Below are 21264 nucleotides of genomic sequence, written 5' to 3'. Positions count from 1 at the left end.
TCAGTAAGTATGTTAGATGCTTTTACAGGTCGCCTCATAATTGTTGCTGCATTGAAGACAGGCATAATCATTACTTCAGGACTTCAAACTGCAGGTGCTTGATGTCATAGAGAAGTCATTAAAAAATTGCTTGCAAAAAAACACTATTTTGATTGGCTTTAAGATGAGGATCCTACACACACTCTATCTGGCTAGGTTAGAACACAATTAACCAGCCTTATGTGTGAAGTGATTCTCTCTTCATGGTTCACAACATTGCTAGACTCGGGCCACAGTATTAAAGATGTGCTGCACATGTCCAGTGCCCTGGAGGCTGATATGTGCGTGTAATTAATCCACATCAAAACATTTCAAAAATGAGATTAGGAGTGAGCATATTGCGAACAGTTTTTGTAAGTGGGTAATATGACAAATATTTCTCCACTTAGCTCCCCCCCCCCCCCCCCCCCCCCCCGTTAGGTCAAAACTGAGGGTGTTGATTACATTCAGGTACAGTTTATAGTTAAGACGCAAAACAATACAATGGCACCACAGGGATTACAATATTAATTGATTATTAGTGTTGTTTCACTACTGTTATTCTTCTTAGAAAAAATCATTGCAAAAATTTTGGATTCACAAAAGTACTTGCCTGGTATTTAACTTTTCCTGCATAATGCCTTACAATAAATGCTGCTTCTCTCCGCTGGGGTATTTCATAAAATGGGTTGTCTCTTGTGAACGGAATTGAATTTTTGTAACAATGTCTCATTAGTCGCTCCTGGAAAACTACAAAAAAAATTTTTTTTTTTAAATAAAAAGAACTCTCAGGAATAGATCACAATAAAAATGTTTAATAGCAACCCTTTCCAATTCTTGTATCACTAAATTTATCAAGTCAAGAATCCATAACAATGCACTATGAAATCTTAGATACAAAAAAAATTGTTCTTACTTACTTGCATTGATCATCAAGAACACACAACAAGCCATTTGGCTTTCCTTCAATGAGCTGAAGACAACCTGTATTATCCATAAAATCAATATTTGTCCATCGAATACCTTCCTTACGATATTCTTCTTGTTCATATTTGAAGACATGCTGGTTAAAGTAGTACTGCAAGTGTTCATTTGCGTAGTTGATACAAAATTGTTCGAAACTGTAACAGATCATAAGCAAATATTTAGACTGAAGTAAATAAAGTGTTCACAAAAAATGAAATGATTGTACGATGATATTTGGCCGTGAGACCCCATCTGCAGTTGTTCGACTGCCTAGTGCAAGTCTTTTTATTGACACCACACCAACTACTTGCACATCAATGATGACTAAATAATCATGAGGACAACACAACAACCAGCACCAAAAAGATAAAAGCTCCAACCTGACTGGGACGGGGTGGGGGGCATGGCAATTAGCCACACTGACCACTCAGCTACAGGTGCGGTCTGTTCACAAGAACATACAACTAAAACACAAGGGTTAAATGAGACCAATGCCGAAAAAACTCAGAAGTAACTACTGACAAGTAGTCATGTTCCAGGAATGTAAAACCTTCAGTCTTCAGAATAAAAGAGATTTAAAATTAACACCAAATTTCTGAATGGAACAATACATAAACTGGTGCATACACACATGTAATAGAAAACAGCATTCTGTTGCACCACAGAATAATTTCACTGTCAACGCTTACATTTTTTAAATGTTCTACCTGGTGAGCTAAGAGCTGAAGTGGTCAGCTCGAGGTTAGTGTGCCAATCAAAATGTCAACACAGCATATCGCCGATGTAGTGGAAGACAAGGCACCAGGCAAGCTTTACCACAGAATCTCTAAGCACAGGAAGTAAATGTGCAAATGCCACAATGCTATGTGACAGAGCAGTATTAAGTAACACCCCATTACTTCAACCATCACTGCAACAGTCTATAACCCATGGTTGGCAACCACAATGAGGCAAGGCTTGCTTACGAGGCCGATAAACAAGGGTAAATTCAATAATGTACCAACAGCCACTGTGTCGTATGCATGCCTCGACTCATTTAAAGCTACCTCTTGCTGACTTCAACACTGAAACACAACAAAGATGATGCAAACCACTGCCTTGGTTTGTCATTGCTGCCTACTGTGACGCCGCAGATGAGGAGAAGATTGGTTTTCTGCCCATCTTTCTCCACTGAGGGCAAACTGTGGATAACCTAAAAGCTTTTATCTCCATACGGTTAAGATGTGGCGCATCTGCGTGCCTCTGGTCAACTCGTGAACATCTGCTGCAGTCTTGGTCAATCCATGGTGGATGCCCAAAGCCTAATCCTGGATCACAGAGTCGGTTATTATCACCTAATCACGTTGGGCTGTCTACAAGAGCACTGAGATGTAAGGGCTCCAGTGCACCACAGAAACATTCGGGATGAGCAGTGTCTGCCCGGGTGCCTGCCCGCCCGCATGCTGCTGCCTGCACAACAACACATCGCCGTCACTCACCAACTTGTGGCTGAGATGTCACATCTCACTGACGGGGCACATCATCACTACTTTGTGGCTCACGTTGATATCTGACTGCGATCCGATACACTGACACAAACTAATAACTTTGTAAATTCATGCAGGCAAATAAATGTTGTTACATTCACCACTGTGTTGCAAATGACTCCGGGCATACTCTAGACTACGCCTGTTCCATGAGCTGGCTCACACTCAAGCCAAAACAGTGAGCAACTGACTGGCTCATGTGACAGATAGTGGTTAAAGTAGTGGTGAAGGGAACAGAGAGGAGGGAGGAATTGAGACTAGATAGCTTTGCAACAAATCTTAATTCTAAAGCCAGTAACATAATGTTCTATGGAGATACATTGCTTCATGGTAGCTCATCAATGCATTTCATGGCAAATTTATTTTGTTGGGCTGTTGTATTAATGAGGAATGACAGTGACATGAAGCATCTCTTCTAACATTCTGATGCAGTGAACAATGTGAGGCAGCTAAGTACGAAAGATTTTTCCTATGATTGATGCACCCTTATGAAGAATGCCATTTTAGGATGAAATTTAAACTGTCAAACACAGTTCATTATCACTTTATTTACACATTAAATATGGAAGCATAGGATGTCACTGAATATTATTTATTTTGCTATTCATCAAACTGTCAATGTTTGGTATCTCTTTTTGGGCACTGTTAATTCTAAGACGAGTTTTAAATTGAAGTCAGTGAACTTCTGTCGGTAGATTTCAATCTCTTCACTGCAGAAAAATGTTGCCCGCACAAGAATGTAGATCAAAACATTGATATAATCATAGCTACAGATTTGTAAAGTCGTGGAAATTTACATTAAGGAAATAAGTCTACAATACTAATTTTGTTATGAAACCTATCACGCAACATTACAGTGAAGGTCTGTAAGTTCTAATTGTAGCTCAATTTCCACATTGTCAACATCAACTGAAAATCAGTGAAACTGTGCAACACTTGCAAAGAGAAAAGCAGTATGTTAAACTGCTCAAACTGCAGATTCATATGTTGAGTGTCCCTCCTAAAAACAAAAATATATTTTCATAGTGGAAATGTTGGGAAATGTTATTCAGATGTTTATTTCTGTACTCCCATATGACAATTTCTTTCTTTCGGTACATCACGTAGCAGCTCTTTTTTCAATTTTTGCACCTTTGCTTCTCACTGTTCACTTTACAACTTTCGATAATCCTTTGCAAGAAAGGTATTGTAATGTTGCTGTAAACTGAATTTTCTCTGTCTGCACTGACATGTTGTAAACTGATACTGGTGTGTCTGACTTTAACTTTGAAGTTCCTCACCCAGCCACGGTGCTACTTTTGATTGATTTAAAAACAGCTATTCTCCATTTGAGCCCTGCACCTGAAGTATATAGGTATCTCTCCTAAGAGTCGTTAGGTGCATTTTCCCTGGTGTTTTAGCATATATTTGTAATTTCTTTTTTGCAGCACGCAGCTGAATCAGCCCAGACAAATATTGCTTATCATGTTTTCCATGGGAACACCCTCCATGGATGGGAAACATTGTTTTGTTTCCAGTTACAAACCAAATTATTTTTAAACTGGAATTTTACATACCCACTCAATAGAGTGGTTCCAAACCAGTCTAGTGCAATATTCCTTTTATGGATGTGAATTAACATGGACAGTAAAGCACACAGAATAATCAGTACTCCACAGCAACATTACTGCTCTAGGCTGCTGCTACCATGCTGAAGCGCTGCTGTCGCAGCTGGAGTACTGATTATTCTGTGTGTTTTATTGTTCCTGTTAATACATATCAATAAGAAAAATAACACACTAGATTAATTTGGTAATGCTCTACCAAAGGGGCACACAAGATTCAACTTTAATAATAATTTTGTTTGAAATGGGAAATACACAGACATTTTGTACCAACAATGGGTGTCGTATAAAAGATGTGATGAGCTGTATTTGTTTGGGCTGACTTCAGCTAAATGTTGCTAAAACGAAATTTCAAATATCTGCTGAAGCACTAGCGAAAATGCACCTGAGAATCTTAGGAGACGCTCAGTATGTGTTTGTGTAAGGCTACACTGAGCCTAACTGTAGTCATTCCTTTGAAGTTAGTGCATCCTCCCTGCTACGTAATGAGATCTCACTGCCTCATTTTACAGTGAGCGCTCACTCCCGACGGCAAGCGAGAGTGAACACTTTTGCCCCCCTTGCCGCCTCCTAAACAGACCTGTTGTGGACCACTCTCCCACATTCCCTGCTCAGCCTCCCGTACACAAAGCGAACCCAGCTCCTTGGGTCACAACACTGCTGTCAGAATTCACTGTCACCTCAGGACTTCGATGACATTGGAAGAATGCCTACGGAAATGGCAATCATCTGGCAGTATAGACACGATGTGGTGTGGTGAGTGAACATTTTCTCTGTTGATGGCCTTTTTAGTATCTGTGTGTGTCTGGCTTTACCATGTCAAGTTGCACAGACATCAACAGCAGCTTGACGGTGGTCATTTGTTAAATTGGCGGAGCCAATTAACTTGTCATTTTTTAGAGAGAATGTCATGGAAATGTATTTAACGTCACTGTACTGTATGTTCTGTAGCCTGTCAGGGCATGAACTGGCAGGTACCAAGGCTGTGCCAGCAGCATGTAGTACTTTTAGAGGATTTGGGCATTTGGTACACAAATTTTCTGAGAGGTGTTGGGTGATGATAAAGTAAAAGGATTAGTGAATACTTGTTTGTGTGTTTTTAGTGCAATTTCTCTATTTGTACTAGTCTGTTGTTGTAAATGGCAGTTTTAGATTATACAAAACTCCAGGCACATGTGCTGCTACTACGGGAGAGACTTCTGCCACTTTGACAGAGCAGCTGCAGGTATTGTCAGGTTTGAATTCTCAACAACAGCTGGAGAAAGAGGTGCTGTGTGAGCAGGCTGAAGCATTTAAAAGCTGCGGTTCAGCAATTGCAAATTAGTATAAGTGGAAGCTAAGACAGTTGTGTGTACCCTCTCCTTCTCCTCTTGATCCATTGGCAGCTACCTCAATAATGCCTTTTTCTGCCATTGTGAGGGCTGCTGCCACAGAGTGTGGCTGGTCAGATGAGACTTTTCTCTGTGTGGCTAATTTATGATTGACAGGAGAGCTAAAACATACATGTTGTACCATGGAGTTCTTAGTACATTGGATACATTCCAATAGTAAATTGATGGCTTATCACAGCATTATCGGAAGTAAAATAGCACAATGTTGTTCCAAGAAAAATTGAGCACTTTAATGTAAAAGCATAAGAAATCAGTGGAAGCCTTTTAGGTAGGATCTGAAATATAAATGCACAGATATACCAAGTGACGCAAAATGTAGAAGTCAATAAGAGTCTTGGTGCTACAAGACAAAAATACGGATGAGGATGTTTTTCTATGTGGTATCCCTACCGAGATATCATGTACGGTGAGGGTGGAAAATTCTGGTGACTTGGCTGCGGCTCTTAGGGTTACTCCGCAATTGGAAGACACTGACATCACCAGAAGAGTACGTACAGACCACTGTGTCCTTGCTTCAGAGTTAAAGCATTATAACGTGAGTGTAAAGATCACGTAGTGAAGCAATGTTGGCAACCTGAAAGATATAAGTGTGGACGAGTTCAAGAGTTCAACATCAAGTGCAGAGCTGTGGAAATTAAAGGCAGGAAAAACAATGTCAATGGAAAGCCACAGTAAAATACAAATGACAATGTTTCAAATGTTGGTGGGCACAAACAGAAGCACAGACAGAACGTTACTGGCACGCTTTGTGGCAGGCAAGAAACTTACATTTCTGGTGGAAATTGGTGGTCATGTATCAGTCATCAGTCTGGACCTCGCAGGCAGGAGGAGACTTTTGTCTGCATGCTACAAATTACATGGAGTCGGTGACAATATCATGTAGTTCTTAGGTATGACACTACTTACTTTTAGTATGAGAATTAGAAATTTTTGTGTCCATATAAAAGCATTACCATACATGGGTGAAGGATATTCAGCAATTCTTGGACTACATTTTCTTGACAAACATCATGTCAAAATTCGTCTTTTGAAGTATAAAGTAGGACTCATTGAGATTTTATCTTCATTGGAGTGTATAGCTGCAACCGAGGCACTGTCACAAGGAGCATCGCTAATGAAGGTGCTGCCAACTACAACTGTAAACATATGCGCTAAACATTGGTTCCCACGATAAAATACCAGCAGGAACAAAAAATTAGCATTTATGTTGATACTTATTTACCAGATGAAGCATTACATGTGGTAGAGCCACTGTCGAAAAATGAAGAGTTATACAAAATGCACTGTTTTGGCACAGATGCGTAGTGTGCACACGTAGTATTAAAGGTGAATTTACAATTCCTGTAGGCTTGGATAACTTCGGAAAGGACACAGTTTGTCTGCCAAAGGGCTTAATCATTACCACTTCAGAGGTATTAGAGGTAGAGGATATTGATAGGTCATGTGATGATCATAGTCACAAGTGAACTGTCAATGCAGAAGTGTTACACAAAAAAGTTGGTCACTTGCAAGATAGCATCGGCAGGCAATGGAAGCTTTGCTACTACAATTTATGGATTTATTTAAGATGAAGGGATCTCTACCAGCAACATGTTATGCTATAGGTACCAATGTGCAAGTTTATAGAAAGCCCCTAATGGAAGAGTTTATAACTCAACAGTTGGCAGAGAGTATAATAGACTACAGTGACAACTCGAGGGGCAGACGCAATATGATTCAAGGCAAATGAACAGTGTGGAGCATAACTACCCCACTACAAAAAAGGAAATGCTAGCAGCTCTATATGGGACTGCATACTTTCGCTTTTATTTACATGGCAAGAAGTTTAAGGCTGTAATGGATCTTTACTGGAAATCTTTGAGTTTGATGGCACATCTTATGGGCAAGACTCCTTTGAACTTTCAAGGCAAGATTCTGTTGCAACACCTTGAAGCCAACCCTCCATTCTATCTTTTAAAGTCAACTGTTTAATTTTTCAATGTGATAAATGTAGAATAATAGTGCCAAAAGACAATGAATTTTTCAACTGCATTCAATAACAAACACAAATCGAGTATACTATGGTCTGAGACCCCTGCTGGTGAAGCCACAGGTAGCGAAGCAACAAAAATCCATTGAGGCGGTTTGAGGTGTTTGTTGATGAGATAGAGCTGGAGAGAGCATAGTGGAATGTTTGTGGCATGTGTAAACGACATGGCAAGTGGAAAGAAAAAGAGGGGTGAGGTACTGGGGGGAGGGGGTTAAGCATCAGCACGGCCGCTGTATCATGTGTAGTGTCAGGCAAGTACCTAGTCGCCACATACCTACTCATACAAGCTGATTTCTTTTGTTTGTAGTTTTTGATCGTAGCATTATTGTGTATTTATTATGCTGCTTGCTGCCTCATTTTCGGCTATTACAAACTGAGAGAAAAAATAACTTTTATAAAACCAACACTGACATGAAACAATGGAAACTCCAAGTTGGGGTATCAACAAGTTAGGAAAAGGATAGATTGCTACTTACCATAAAGAAGGCACGTTGAGTTGCAGACGGGCACAGCAAGAAGACTGTTACAATGTAACTTTTGACCAAAGCCATCTTCAGAAAAGAAGAAGCGTGCACCCACACACACACACACACACACACACACACACACACACACACACAAGCAAGCAAGCAAGCACATAAGACCATTATCTCCAGCATTCTTGCCAGAGCTCCCAGAGATTGTGGTCATGAGTGCCTGAGATGTGCCTTCTTTTGTGTGTGTGTGTGTGTGTGTGTGTGTGTGTGTGTGTGGGCGCGCACGTGCGCTTTCCTGCAGACAGCTACGGATGGAACAATCTTTTCGTTGTGCCAGTTTGCAATTCACCAAGTCATCTTTACAATGAGTAGCAATCAACCCTTCTTCTTTTGTTGATGTACTTTTCCTGATATTGTCAACACTGATACATTTACAACAGCCTTTATTTTCAGTATTTGACAAAACTTGACATGCTTTAGTCATCACATTGATATTATTTTGGCAGAGCCTCATGGAGGCCTTGCGGAGCACCATGGCTCTGCCGAGCACACTCTGAGCATCGCTAATCTATAGAGTTAAATGCAGATGACTCTTTTTACTGCTAAAAAGGTCAGTGAGTGGAAATGTTATGCTTGGAGGTCCAACCAAAAAATGGTTCAAATGGCTCTGAGCACTATGGGACTTAACTTCTGAGGCCATCAGTCCCCTAGAACTTAGAACTACTTAAACCTAACTAACCTAAGGACATCACACATATCTATGCCCAAGCCAGGATTCAAACCTGCAACCGTACTGGTCGGCCAGTCCAACTGATGCATTGCAACTGAACTGTATTTCAGGTTTACTCCTGAACATCTGAGATCAAACACAGTTTTAAATTCAAGTTAATCAATAACCTAACCAAAAACTATGACCTGAGGCAGTAAACAGTGAATAAATATTAAAATGAAAACAGTTCAGTCAAGAATCCTGAATTCCAAATGTGACAGCAGACTAAAAATACTACTCATTATTATGACTACAAATATAATTACCTGTTACACAAACCAAAGTCTTCAAACCCAAAAATATCAAGAACACCTATTGAATTTCCCTGATGATCTCGCAGTGTGTCCTTTTTTGATAACAGAGCATGATTTACTTGCATGACAATCCAATCAAACAAGGCACCATACAAACACTTTGCCATTGCATCACGTGCAGCAATTGCCTGGAAAAAAAAATTACAAATCACATTCAGTTGCTATGCACGTCCACACACACACACACACACACACACACACACACACACACACACACACACACACACACAGAGAGAGAGAGAGAGAGAGAGAGAGAGAGAGAGAACAGTGTCTGGTTCACTATTAGAAATTGTTATGCTAATAACAATATTTTGTCACATTTTCCTGTAAATTCATTTATTATATGTTGTTCTTTCTCTAAAGCAGAGTGTTGTTACTGTGAGGCTTATCATTCATTTCAAAGAGCTTTACCTAAAATGCATTTTATCAGTAAAAATCTGACGCAGTTTCCTTTCTTTTTCAGAAAAGTGATATTTCAATAATTTGTTGCTAGTCTCATAATACCTCTTCTCATAAACAATGCAACCGATTGTTTCTGAATAAAATAGATTTTATAAAAACTTTCAAGATTAGAGTGAATTTCTAGAAGGTTACTGGAAACTCAAAGAAATGAAGTCAATTTCAGACAAAACGATGGTCTAAAAATTAATGTCTTCATTGAAGTCACATAACAGGATCTTTTTTAGTCTCAAAGTTACTTTTACGATGCTGAAGTTCTCCTTGGTTCATTTGTTAGCTTAATCATTTCATTTTGTACATCTAGATTTAGAGACATTTAAGGTGTTGTAATGTTCTGGGCACTATTTCTTATTTTTCCTGGTCAGATGCCCAGCAAGAAGAGGATAGATGATGATGATGATGATGATGATGATGACGACGATAATGATGATGATGACAATAATTTGAAGTGAGGGGTGCTCAACATCACGGTCATCAGCACCCTGACGAAAAGTCAGCATGCTAATTTCGTGGGTGGGGATGAAGGCTGTCCCCACATGTGGAGCAGTTTATCGCGGATTAAAGTCTACTGCCCTTCCCAGCAATTTAGTGATAAGGCCTGACAATTCACAAAATTTCACCACCCTTGTAACACTGGAATCAGTATCTGCAAGGATTGTGGGCAGATCTCCATCGAGACTGAGGGCCCTAGTATCATTACAAAGGACCCACGTGGCCGCAATGTGTTGAACTGTAAGTGGCATGCCTCAGACTTCACAGATTAGTGGATCCTCCCACCGAAGGAGGAAGCAATGTGTTAAAGGGCTATTTCCATGCACGGTCTAGTAAGCAGAACCTCCTTCCAGCAGTGAGGCTGACATGAAGTCTGCCATGCCTTTGTGATCAATTTGAGTGACAGCAGTTTGTTTTCTGTCACCTACGGCCATTCAGTCTCCCACTGATGCATGGTACGTCTGTCAGAAAATGGGATGATGACGTGCAATGGGATGGGACATTGATGGACAGTACAATTCTGGCAAGCTTCCTTAGTGGCTCTGTCGGCCATGTCATTGCCCTGTATTCCAACGTGGCCAGGTACCCAGCAAAAGATCACCTTCTTGCCATGGTGTTGGAGCCACTGTAAGGAGTCATGGAAGAGCTGAATCGTCTTGTCTACTGGATACCTTTGGTGAAGTGCTTGCAGTGCATTAAGTGAGTCTGAAACAGACAAGAAACCTTGTCCGGTGATGTCTGTGAACAGTCTTCAGTGGCATCAGAATGCCATATAATTCTGCACTGTAATTTGCAAATTGTTCTGGAAGATGCATTTTGAAGATCCTAACAGGGAAAACATTAGAACAACAGAGGACACACTCTTACTGGGATCCAACTGTATAAATAACAATAAAACTGTGGTACATACTTAAACTGGACGAAGACACAGTTGTAAAAACATAATCTGGAGTACAAGTTTTCTTGTATTGTGTAAAGCTAAAATCACTTTGGGACTCTGAAGACGCCAAGGCAGCAATGCACTCCATCCTTGGCTGTGTATTTTGATGCCTGATAGATCCAGATGCTTGACACAGTCTGTAGCACGTGTTCCAAATGGCTTGGTTGTAAGGAGCCAATTCCTGAACAACCGTTCAAATGTGGATTGGACCATTAAACTAAATGTCAATGTCTGAGGTGACACTGATATTTTCAGCACCTGTCGAGCCAAAAGGATACGTTGCCGAATCCAGAGTGGTGGTTCACCAGCCTCTGCACACAGACTTTGAACTGGGCTGGTCCAAAAGGCTCAACATCCGAATGCCCTCATGTTGGACAGCATCTAACATTTTGAAGTAGGAAGAATGGGCTGATCCGTAGACCATGCTGTCATAATCTAAATGTGATCTAACAAATGTCCTATAAAACTAGAGGAGCAGACACCTGTCAGCTCCCCATCTTTTTCCGCTAAGGTATTTCAAAATATTCAATGACTGGACACTCTTTGTTTGTAAGTCTTTCAGGTGTGGGAGCCATGTTAATTTCGAGTCAAATAATAAAACCAAAAAGTGCACAGTTTCTTGAAAATGTAAAATATTGTCCCCCATTGTGAGCACTGGCTGGGTAAAACTTCGATGAGCACATGTGGTCTTCTTGGGTGAGAACCAAAAGACCAGTTGCCTGGCCTAGGTTTCCAGGCTCCTAATGGTCAGCTCTAGCTACCTTGTTGTCATTGTAAGATCAGAGGAAGAACAGACGATTGCATAATCATCCACAAACAAAGACCATTTGACAAGACTCCTGACTACAGAGGAAATGCCACTGATACCTATGGCAAACAATGTAACACTGAGGACACTGCTTTGGGGGCCCAATATCTTGTGCATAGCAGTCAGACAAGCCATCACCTACACGATATCGAAAACGTCAGTCCTCAAGTAAGGATTGGATAAGAAGCGGCAGGCATCCAAGTAGTCCCCATTCATGAAGTTGCAAAGGATGTTGTACCTCCAAGTAGTATCATATGCTTTATCGAGGTCAAAAAAACACACAAACCAAATGGTTCCAGCATGAAAAGAACTCCTGTATTGTCATCTCCAGTAATATTATTTTGTAACTGCACTGGGAGTGGCTCAGGTGAACTAGGGATTCGAGTAGCCAGACGAGTTGGCAGTTGACTATGCATTCAAGAGTCTTACTCGTACAACTGTTAAGGGCTACACTCCGGTAACTGTTAGGGGTGCTCCAGTCCTTGTCTGGTTTCCAGAAGGGAATTAATATTGCCTCCTTCCAAGTTGTGGGGTACTGTCCATGAAAACAGATCTGATTGAAACAAGAGAGGATCTGTCCTTCTGATTCCGATTTATAAACACCCACCTACCTCAATTGTAAATCGTCTTTAATAGATCCAACTACAGCATATGCTGGGAATGTGTCTCTTAAAATAGGCAAATTGCTTAGGGAGAATAATATTAATGTCATCTTCCGCCCACTAGCAAAGAGCAAGGCCTTAGTCGGATCCGTTAAAGACAATTTACAATTAAGGAAGGCGGGTGTTCATAAAATTTCCTGTGAGTGTGGCTCTGCATATATAGGTCAGATGACACAAACGGTCCAGGAACGCTGTGTAGAACACTTAAAGACACACCATCTGCGGCAACCTTTAAAATCAGCAGTGGCAGAACATTACATTTCCATGGCACATTCAATGGAATACAATAATACCAAAATTTTAGCACCAGTTTCCAGCTTCTGGGACTCTGTAATTAAAGAATCCATGGAAATACGTCTTGCTGATAATTTAATGAAATGTGATAACGGCTTTCAGCTGGATAAAAATTAATCCAATTATTAAATTATGCGGTCACAACGAAATCAACATGTTCAGTCGAAACTCAGTGATTAGTCTGTTCTTATGTCACTACTGAGGACAGCACACACAACTTGGCTGTGCTGAGCATGTCACCTCCTAACATGCACCGCAATCCGTCAGTACGATTTGCATGTGCAGAACTCGCTATAAATACCATGACCGCAACAGGTCTCTTCAGTACTTCACCTACTCACCTGAGGACGGCCGGACATCTCTGGGCCGAAATATTGTAGCAGAATGTTGATGGGATCCAACTGCAAACCCAAAAATTACTGAAAGAATTCCCATGTTTCCTGAAGATTTTAATGTGTCATACAGTTGTTCCGAGCAGAATGACATCTCCATTCCTAGCCCTTGCAGGTGAAGAACGGAGTCTTGGTTGTTCAGGGCACTTCTGTTTGCTGAGTACATATACTGTACAGACTTAAGAACACTCAAAGAGTCAAAGTGCAGCTATATAGTTGTCGTGCTCATTTAAAACTTCAAAGGAACGTCATATTAAAAACATAGGCAGGAGTGCAGTCTCTATTACGTCTCAATAAATCAAAATTATTCAAGGGCCTTCAGTAGCCAAGCTGGCGATCATTCCAACCCTGGCTCAGAAATCTCATATCAAATGCAATGGGTTGTGGTTTCTACAGATCACAAATGGCTTCGCTGCTAATGGACAATTTGTGAAAATTGCTTCCATGGTATGGCGAGTAACAGTTTGACATACTGGTGATTCTGGAATAATAAAGAACTTACATGCTTGATGCACCTTAATGAACTGCCATCAGACAACAAATCGTGGCTCCACAGCACCAGCACATAGGACACTAAGTTTAGAGCTAGTGTTGTAAGTACCTGTGGTCACTTTGATCCCCTCACTGTGGATAATATTGATACTCTTGTGGGATGTCCTGCTGATCTATAAACAGTGCAGCCATAATCTACCTAAAACCTGTCTGCTCCCCAAGACCCATAATTAAGACACTTCCAGATGTTCAGTGTCAGGGGAGACCCTATCTTTAGATCCATTCTGTGTGGTAGCCCCAACAGTTTCAAAACAAATATGAGCTCCAATAACCTCGTTGTATCTTTCACACTTTAAAAAAAACTGTTCATTTTCAAGTAAGCTAAATTAAAATTTTGTGGACAACAGTTAAAAATCAAAAAGCACACACACACACACACACACACACACACACACACACACACAGAGAGAGAGAGAGAGAGAGATTGGGAGAGGAATAAAAAACAACTGTCCAAAAATAAGTAACATTGCACTGGGTTCCTTGTACCTACTGACTGATTATGAAGCCACAAAATTTACTGATATGATTCAATATTCATTTGGCTGTGGATGAAAGGAAAAATGACTTCAAAAATTGTTGCTCCCACCAGCAGCAATGAGCATACTGTTACACAGTATTTGTTACAAACGTATCTGAAGCTGCTCAGAATTATCAGGAGTTGTGCCTAGTCTATGGTCTTAGGGTAGTGAGTGAAGGAAAGGTTGGACAACAGTGTTGAGACTTTAAAAGTGGCCATACAAATATGCATTATAACTCACTGAAGGCTGGTGTTTTTCCTTATGTTGGACACACCTCTATTTGCACTGTTGTCAAGGAAAAGCTGAGATATCACAAACTGTTTGTGAGCTGGGTACTGAACATGCTTACCGATCAACAAGAAAAGCTCAGAATTTCAAACAAGTGAACAGTTTTGAATTACTATCGACAAGATGGAGACGATTTGTTTTCCCACAGAGACAGTGAAATATCAATATCCTACACCAGCACAAAATCAAAACAGTAGTCAATGGAGTGGTGCCATTCAACTTTGAAAAAAAATTTCAAGCAATATCTTTGCTTACCCGACATCATGGAACTCGGGTGAGGAATTCTAATTAAGGTGTACTGTGGACAGCTCAAAAAAACAGTCAAAACTGATGGCATGGGAAACTATCGTCCAAGACAATCCTGTTGTTTAGCTCCACGAATCATTCTGAGCACAAGACAACAAAAACAGCAAGAACAATGGCATGCACCGAGCGCGGTGGTGCAGTGGTTAGCACACTGGACTCGCATTCAGGACGACGACGGTTCAATCCCGCGTCCGGCCATCCTGATTTAGGTTTTCCGTGATTTCCCTAAATCATTCCAGGCAAATGCCGGAATGGTTCCTTTGAAAGGGCACGGTCGACTTCCTTCCCCATCCTTTCCTAATCCGACGAGACCGATGACCTCACTGTTTGGTCTCTTCCCCCAAACAATCCAACCCAACCCCAACAATGACACAATATAAAACAGAACTTCACATTTTCAAATTACATAAACGTTATTGTATTCAAGTAAAAACTATGTCATGACTAGGAGAAATGACCAGGTTCACATATACTGTGGATCACAGAAAGACTGCTGCTTTGAAGATCAGAGTAATAATCAACCTCATCATTTCAACTCTCAGTGAGCATGTACAATATGGAGATTAAATGCCACAAACAGTCAAAGTGTGAACCCTGAGGTGCTGCTGGTAACAGATCTAGCACCATGCCTCTAAACTGCTTTGATGTCTTCCTTGAATCCGAACTGGTAGGGATCCTGAGCACTCAAACAATAAGAATGGGTTACATTAGCATTCTATACGCTGCCTCTTTCATAGAAGAGTTACACTTTCCCAAAATCCTCCCAATGAAAGTCTAGCATTTGCCTTCCCTACAATCAACCTGACACGCTCATTCCATTTCATAATGCTATGCAACATTACACCTAGATATTGAATTGGTGGGAATGTGCAAGAATGGTTCAAAAAATGGCTCTGAGCACTATGGGACTTAACATCTATGTCATCAGTCCCCTAGAACTTAGAACTACTTAAACCTAACTAACCTAAAGACAGCACACAACACCCAGCCATCACGAGGCAGAGAAAATCCCTGACCTCGCCGGGAATCGAACCCGGGAACCCGGGCGTGGGAAGCGAGAACGCTACCGCACGACCACGAGATGCGGGCGAATGTGCAAGAATCACCCTACTAATGCTGTAGTCTAACGTTAAAGGTTCCCCCACCCACCCACCCATCCAAAGGTCCCCCCCCCCACCCACCCATCCACATTACCTAATATTTTTCTACATTTACAGCAAGCTGCCATTCATCGCACCAACTAGAAATTCTATCTAAGTTATCTCGTACACTGTTACACTCACGCAATGACAACACGTTCTTGTATATTACAGCATCATCAGCAAGCAGCCATAAATCAGAGCAGTCCTATCACACTTCTCTGGGTCATTCCTGATTGTATCCTTCTCTCTGAATGCAACATACTGGGTTCTATTACTTCAGAAGGCTTCGAGCTACTCAGAAATCTGGGATCCAATTTCAAATGCTCGTACCTTTGTTAACAGTTTGCAGTGGGGCACCTAGTCAAATGCTTTCCAGAAATCTAGGCATATAGAAACTGTCTGCCTGTTGCCTTCCACCATTGTTTGTAGGACATAATGTGAAAAACAGCAAACTGAGTTTCTAACAACTGATGCTTTCTAAATCAATGCTTACTTGTGGACAGAAGCTTTACTGTCTCAAGGAAATTTATTATAATCAAACCCAGAATGTGTTCAAGAATTCTGCAGCAAACTCATGTTAAGCACATTGGTCTGCAATTACACAGGCCCATTCTTTTACCTTTCTTATTTAAAGGGAAATGGATAGGTTAAAGTTAGATACAGTGGGAGTTAGTGAAGTTCGGTGGCAGGAGGAACAAGACTTCTGGTCAGGTGTATACAGGGTTAAAAACAGAAGCAAACAGTTTCTTCGGTGCTATGCCAGTCCAACGAACTTTTTGTTCATTTGCTTATTAGTGGAAAACATGAAATTTCAGTTGGTCATGGGTGCCTCTATTACACTGCTGACTTGTAACACATATGAACTGTCAGGCTCCCCACACCTGTCTAAAACTAATATGCACCTGATGGCTTATAATGTACAAGACATTCCCATTCTCGGAAAATGTACTTTTCCTGCCACGTATTGCGTTCAATTGTAGCACAATAGTGCTACAATCAAGCGACTGTGAGAACATATTTGGCCTTAATTCATTTGACTTGTTTGGCTTTAAAATTTAAGCCATGTCTGCATTCAATGCAAAAGACAGTGTCGCTAGCTTGCTGAAAGAATGCCCGGAACTCTTTCCTGACGATTTAGGCAAGGCTAACAATTTTGTTGCACATATTACTCTGAAAAACAATGCTCAGCTGAAATTTTGCCGGGCCAGAACTGTTCCTTTTCCATTATGGGACGAAGTCGCTGCTGAACTTAAAGAATTGCATGGTAGCAGAGCTATTGCGCCCATACAAGATAGTCAATGGGCAAGTCCACTGGTTTTGCTCCCCAAACCTTGAGGTCGCGTTCGACTCTGTCTTGACTTTAAGACTGCAGTCAACCCAAAAACTGTGATTGATACGTATCCATTGCAACGCCCAGAGCATCTCATGGACAGATTAGGTGCTCGTTGCTACTTTTCAAAAATTGATTTGCACGACGCATATCTTCAAGTACCACTAGACAAAGAATCTCAAAAAGTGTGTGTTGTGAACATTCATTTGAGCTTGTTTAAATATTTGTGTTTGCCTTGTGGAAGTGCTTCCACATCCGCCATTTTCCAACAGTATCTGGAAAAGCTAACTGCTCGAGTATCGCACTGTTCAAACTATGTGGACAATATTGTCGTTGCAGGTCGTACACTAGAAAAACATATCGCAAATTTGTGTCTTTTGTTTCGTGTGTTATCTGATGCAGGACTAAAGTGTACACTGGACAAGTGTGATTTTTTTTTTACATCTGAGTTGCAGTATCTTGGTCATGTCATAAACAGTCGAGGTATACATCCTCTTTAGTCACATTTGTTATCCATCCACAACTTGCCAGTTCCTCACAATATCACAGAATTAGGGAAAATGAACTCTTATATTTGGTTCATACCAAATGCTGCACAAATCGCAGCTCCACTGCATCGCTTGCATTGCAAGAATGTCCTGTTTGTTTGGACAGCTGAGTGCCAAGAAGCTTTTCAAAAACTTACAGATGCATTGCTCAGTGATCAATGATTTGTGCACTTTGATCCTGAAAAAAACAGTCTTATTGCAAGCTGACGCTTCCTTTTACGGAATCGGTGCAGTGTTTTCGCACAGAATTGGTGATAAAGACATGCCTACTACTTTCGCATCAAAAGGGTTCTCCAAAGCTCAGTGTTAACTATTCACAAATAGAGGAGGAGGCATTGGTTACTGTGTGCGGTGTCACAAATTCCACCACTATTTGTATGGCAGAAAATTCTTCTTAGTAATGGATCAAAAGCCACTGCAGTCCTTGGTTCATCCGACGAAGCCAGTTCCTGTAAGAAATGCCCAAAAATTGCAAAGATGGGCTTTGTTGTTGCCTCAATACCAGCACGATATTGTATATCATCTAACGGCTAAACATGGCAAGGCGAATGCACTTTCCCGTCTTCTGACTGGCCCTGATACAGATTTTGACAATTCTGCTGAATCTTGTTGTCACATCGATGCTCAGGATTCTGAATTGCTTCAATCCTTTCCTCTGAATTATAGGAAAACTGCACAGTCGGGGGAAGCTCATTCAAATTTGAACATTTTGCTACAATACATTCACATATCTTGGCCTCGCTCACTGCACAGCATCAAGAACTCTATAGTGCGCCAATACTTTGCATGTCAGCATAGCCTCACTATGCAGTAAGGTGTGATTCTTGTTCAAAATGACAGTGGACAGTCACATGTGTTGATCCCTAAAGCTCTGCAAAAAGAAGTGTTGCACTTATTTTGCCAGGGACACTGGGGGATTGTTCGTACAAAACAGTTAGCACGTCGACACTGTACTTGGCAGAGTATGGACACCCAAATAGAACAGATGACATCACAGTGTCACGCACATGCGGAAAATAACTTTGCTCTGACACAAAAGTACTCTCCTTGGCCTAAGTCACGATCACCATGGCAACGTGTGCACATAGACCTTGTAGGGACTTTGTGGAACACTCATCAGTTGATTGTGGTTGACTTGTATAGCAACTTTCCTTTTGCTGTGCCAATGAACTCAAGAATATCACATAGCACAATTCAGGTGTTGTCCTCTATTTTTTGTCTCGGAGGTTTACCTGAAGCCATAGTGTCAGACAATGGCCCTTAGTTCACGTCAAATGAATCTGAAATATTCTGTGAACGCAACAGCATAACAGCATCCAACTAGTGCACCATTCCATCCACAGTCAAAGGGAGAAGCAGAATGTTTTGTCAGAACTTTCAAGCAGCAGATAGCCAAACTTCGCACCGAACACACCAGGGACCAAGCATTGCAACTGTTTCTCGGCTCCTATTGTTTTGCATCCACAAGATGGACCACCGCTGGAAGAATTGCTTCGTGGCCACTGCCTTGATGGCACTGCTCCACCCCCCCACCCCCACCCCCTCAGCATCCAGTGCCGATGTAAGGCCGCAAGTATCACTTCGCGACACATAATATTGTCTTTTACACCATTTTAGCGGCAGCAGACGGTGGGGATGAGGTGAGATCCTTCATCGACTTGGCGTACACATTATCTCATTTCAGACCCAGAGAGATTGCAGCGCCGACATCACAATCAAATTCACCACTGTCAGGTGCACAATGATCCTTCTGTGTCTCTACCCCAGATTCACGGATCCCGAGGACAGCAACTGCCAGAGGGTGTCATCACGACACCTAGGGACGGCCCCACGGAGAAAGAGCCTCTGCCGCCTCTTGTCCTATCGATGGAGCTGAACCCGTCCGCACAACAGCAGCCGATGCCCTCTAAATCTGGTTGTGGTCTTCAGGAGGTGGACGCATACCCTTCTGGTCATTTTCCGGGGAACGTTTCCGCCAGAGCGAAGGCCGGATGGCGTGGTACGACTGGAGGCCTGACATCCCCTGCAGCCATAGCTGAGAATGAGAATGTTCTGACGTAAAAAGCACCGGCGCACCATCAGAAACGGTAGAGCAAAGAGGGCTGTGAAGAAGATGTCAGCCAGTTGTATGCTGACTGACCCCTCTCTAGGACGACACCGAGATAGCAGCGGCTTCAAAGTGAAGAGAACATAAGCGCCGCGCCGCGTGGCCGCAGCCCAACTGAAGACTAGCCGTTCTACAGGCTCTACAGCAGCGACTTAGGAACTGTACTGTTTCACTTGTATTAGGTGTTGTGTATACTGACGAGATTTTCTTATTTTGTCTGCCGCCCGTTGAAAATTCATTAATACAGTTTGCTTGAAATGTTGTATAGCAATCCAAGAAAGCAGGTTTCCTAGGCACCCCATATTTGAGGAGTAGGAAGGACACAACAGAGTGCAATTTAAAGTCAAATGAAACTTTGCCCCTAATTCTCTAGGTCTGTCATACTGCAGCTAAATTTTGTCCATTCATTGTCTAAGTGGAATGCTAATAACTGATTATCCGCTTTTTCTAACAAATATTCTCCAAGCTGTCTTCACAGATTTATTAACTTTAGTAACCATCGTCGTCATGTTGACAACATGATCACTAATCCCCACCTCTATACTGACACTGTCAGTAAGGTCAGGCCTGTTCGTAGCTACAAGGTCTAAAATAACTACACTGTGTGTGGGACGTTTAACTATTCATTCAAAGCATTTTTTGGAAAATGTGTTCCTAAAAACTTGACAACACTGTCTATATACCACCTGCAGTGAATCCATAGACACCCCAGTCTATACTTGGCAGGCTGAAGTCGGTTCCAACTAATACTGCATGATCTGGTTATTTCTGCACTACTGAGCATAGAGTTTCCTTGAATGATTCTACAACTGTTACAGTGGAATCAAGTGACTGGTAAAAACATTCAATAATTAACTTAAGAGTTCATCTAGACCTGCTATTTGTGTCAAGACCATTTTACAAGCAGACTCAATTTCAACCTCAATAGACATAATATTTTTGTCGATAATAACCATTGCTGAACAGGGACAAGTAATTTGAAGTTTATTCCCTATATACATATGCGACTGCTGGTACATTTTTCTCAGCATCAACATATTTGATGTTCATAGTAAACATAATCCAGGATTATGGTTGATGTGATTATGCATCATTTGGCTTCTGATAAGTAGGCATTGAACTTCAACCATGTGTCGGAACTGACTAACATAAGCTTTTTAAAGCAAGAGTGCAGTCACATGTTTATCTATTTACTGGAAGTAGTTGAAGGATTGTTGCAAATGGCCTCCATCTTTGTTGAAAATGCACTGTGGCTTTTATGTTAGCCAGGTTCATTTGTGACACAGTTTTCTTTTGTAATACAGCATCAAGCTTTGGAAATTTCCTGAAAAAC

General features: G+C 41.3%; 1 protein-coding gene across 1 annotated transcript in view; it reads right to left on the bottom strand.

The window, feature by feature from the left end:
* LOC126094510 (unconventional myosin-IXa-like) overlaps positions 1 to 21264 on the bottom strand; it is a 303759-nt gene that overhangs the window by 217175 nt on the left and 65320 nt on the right. The window contains 4 exon segments of the mRNA XM_049908919.1: positions 628 to 712; positions 714 to 768; positions 939 to 1139; positions 9046 to 9221. Coding sequence (XP_049764876.1) covers positions 628 to 712; positions 714 to 768; positions 939 to 1139; positions 9046 to 9221 — 517 coding nt within the window.

The sequence above is a fragment of the Schistocerca cancellata genome, chromosome 8 (assembly GCF_023864275.1).
Source record: "Schistocerca cancellata isolate TAMUIC-IGC-003103 chromosome 8, iqSchCanc2.1, whole genome shotgun sequence".
In the NCBI taxonomy this organism is placed as follows: domain Eukaryota; kingdom Metazoa; phylum Arthropoda; class Insecta; order Orthoptera; family Acrididae; genus Schistocerca; species Schistocerca cancellata.
This window is presented reverse-complemented; position numbering and strand designations above follow the sequence as displayed.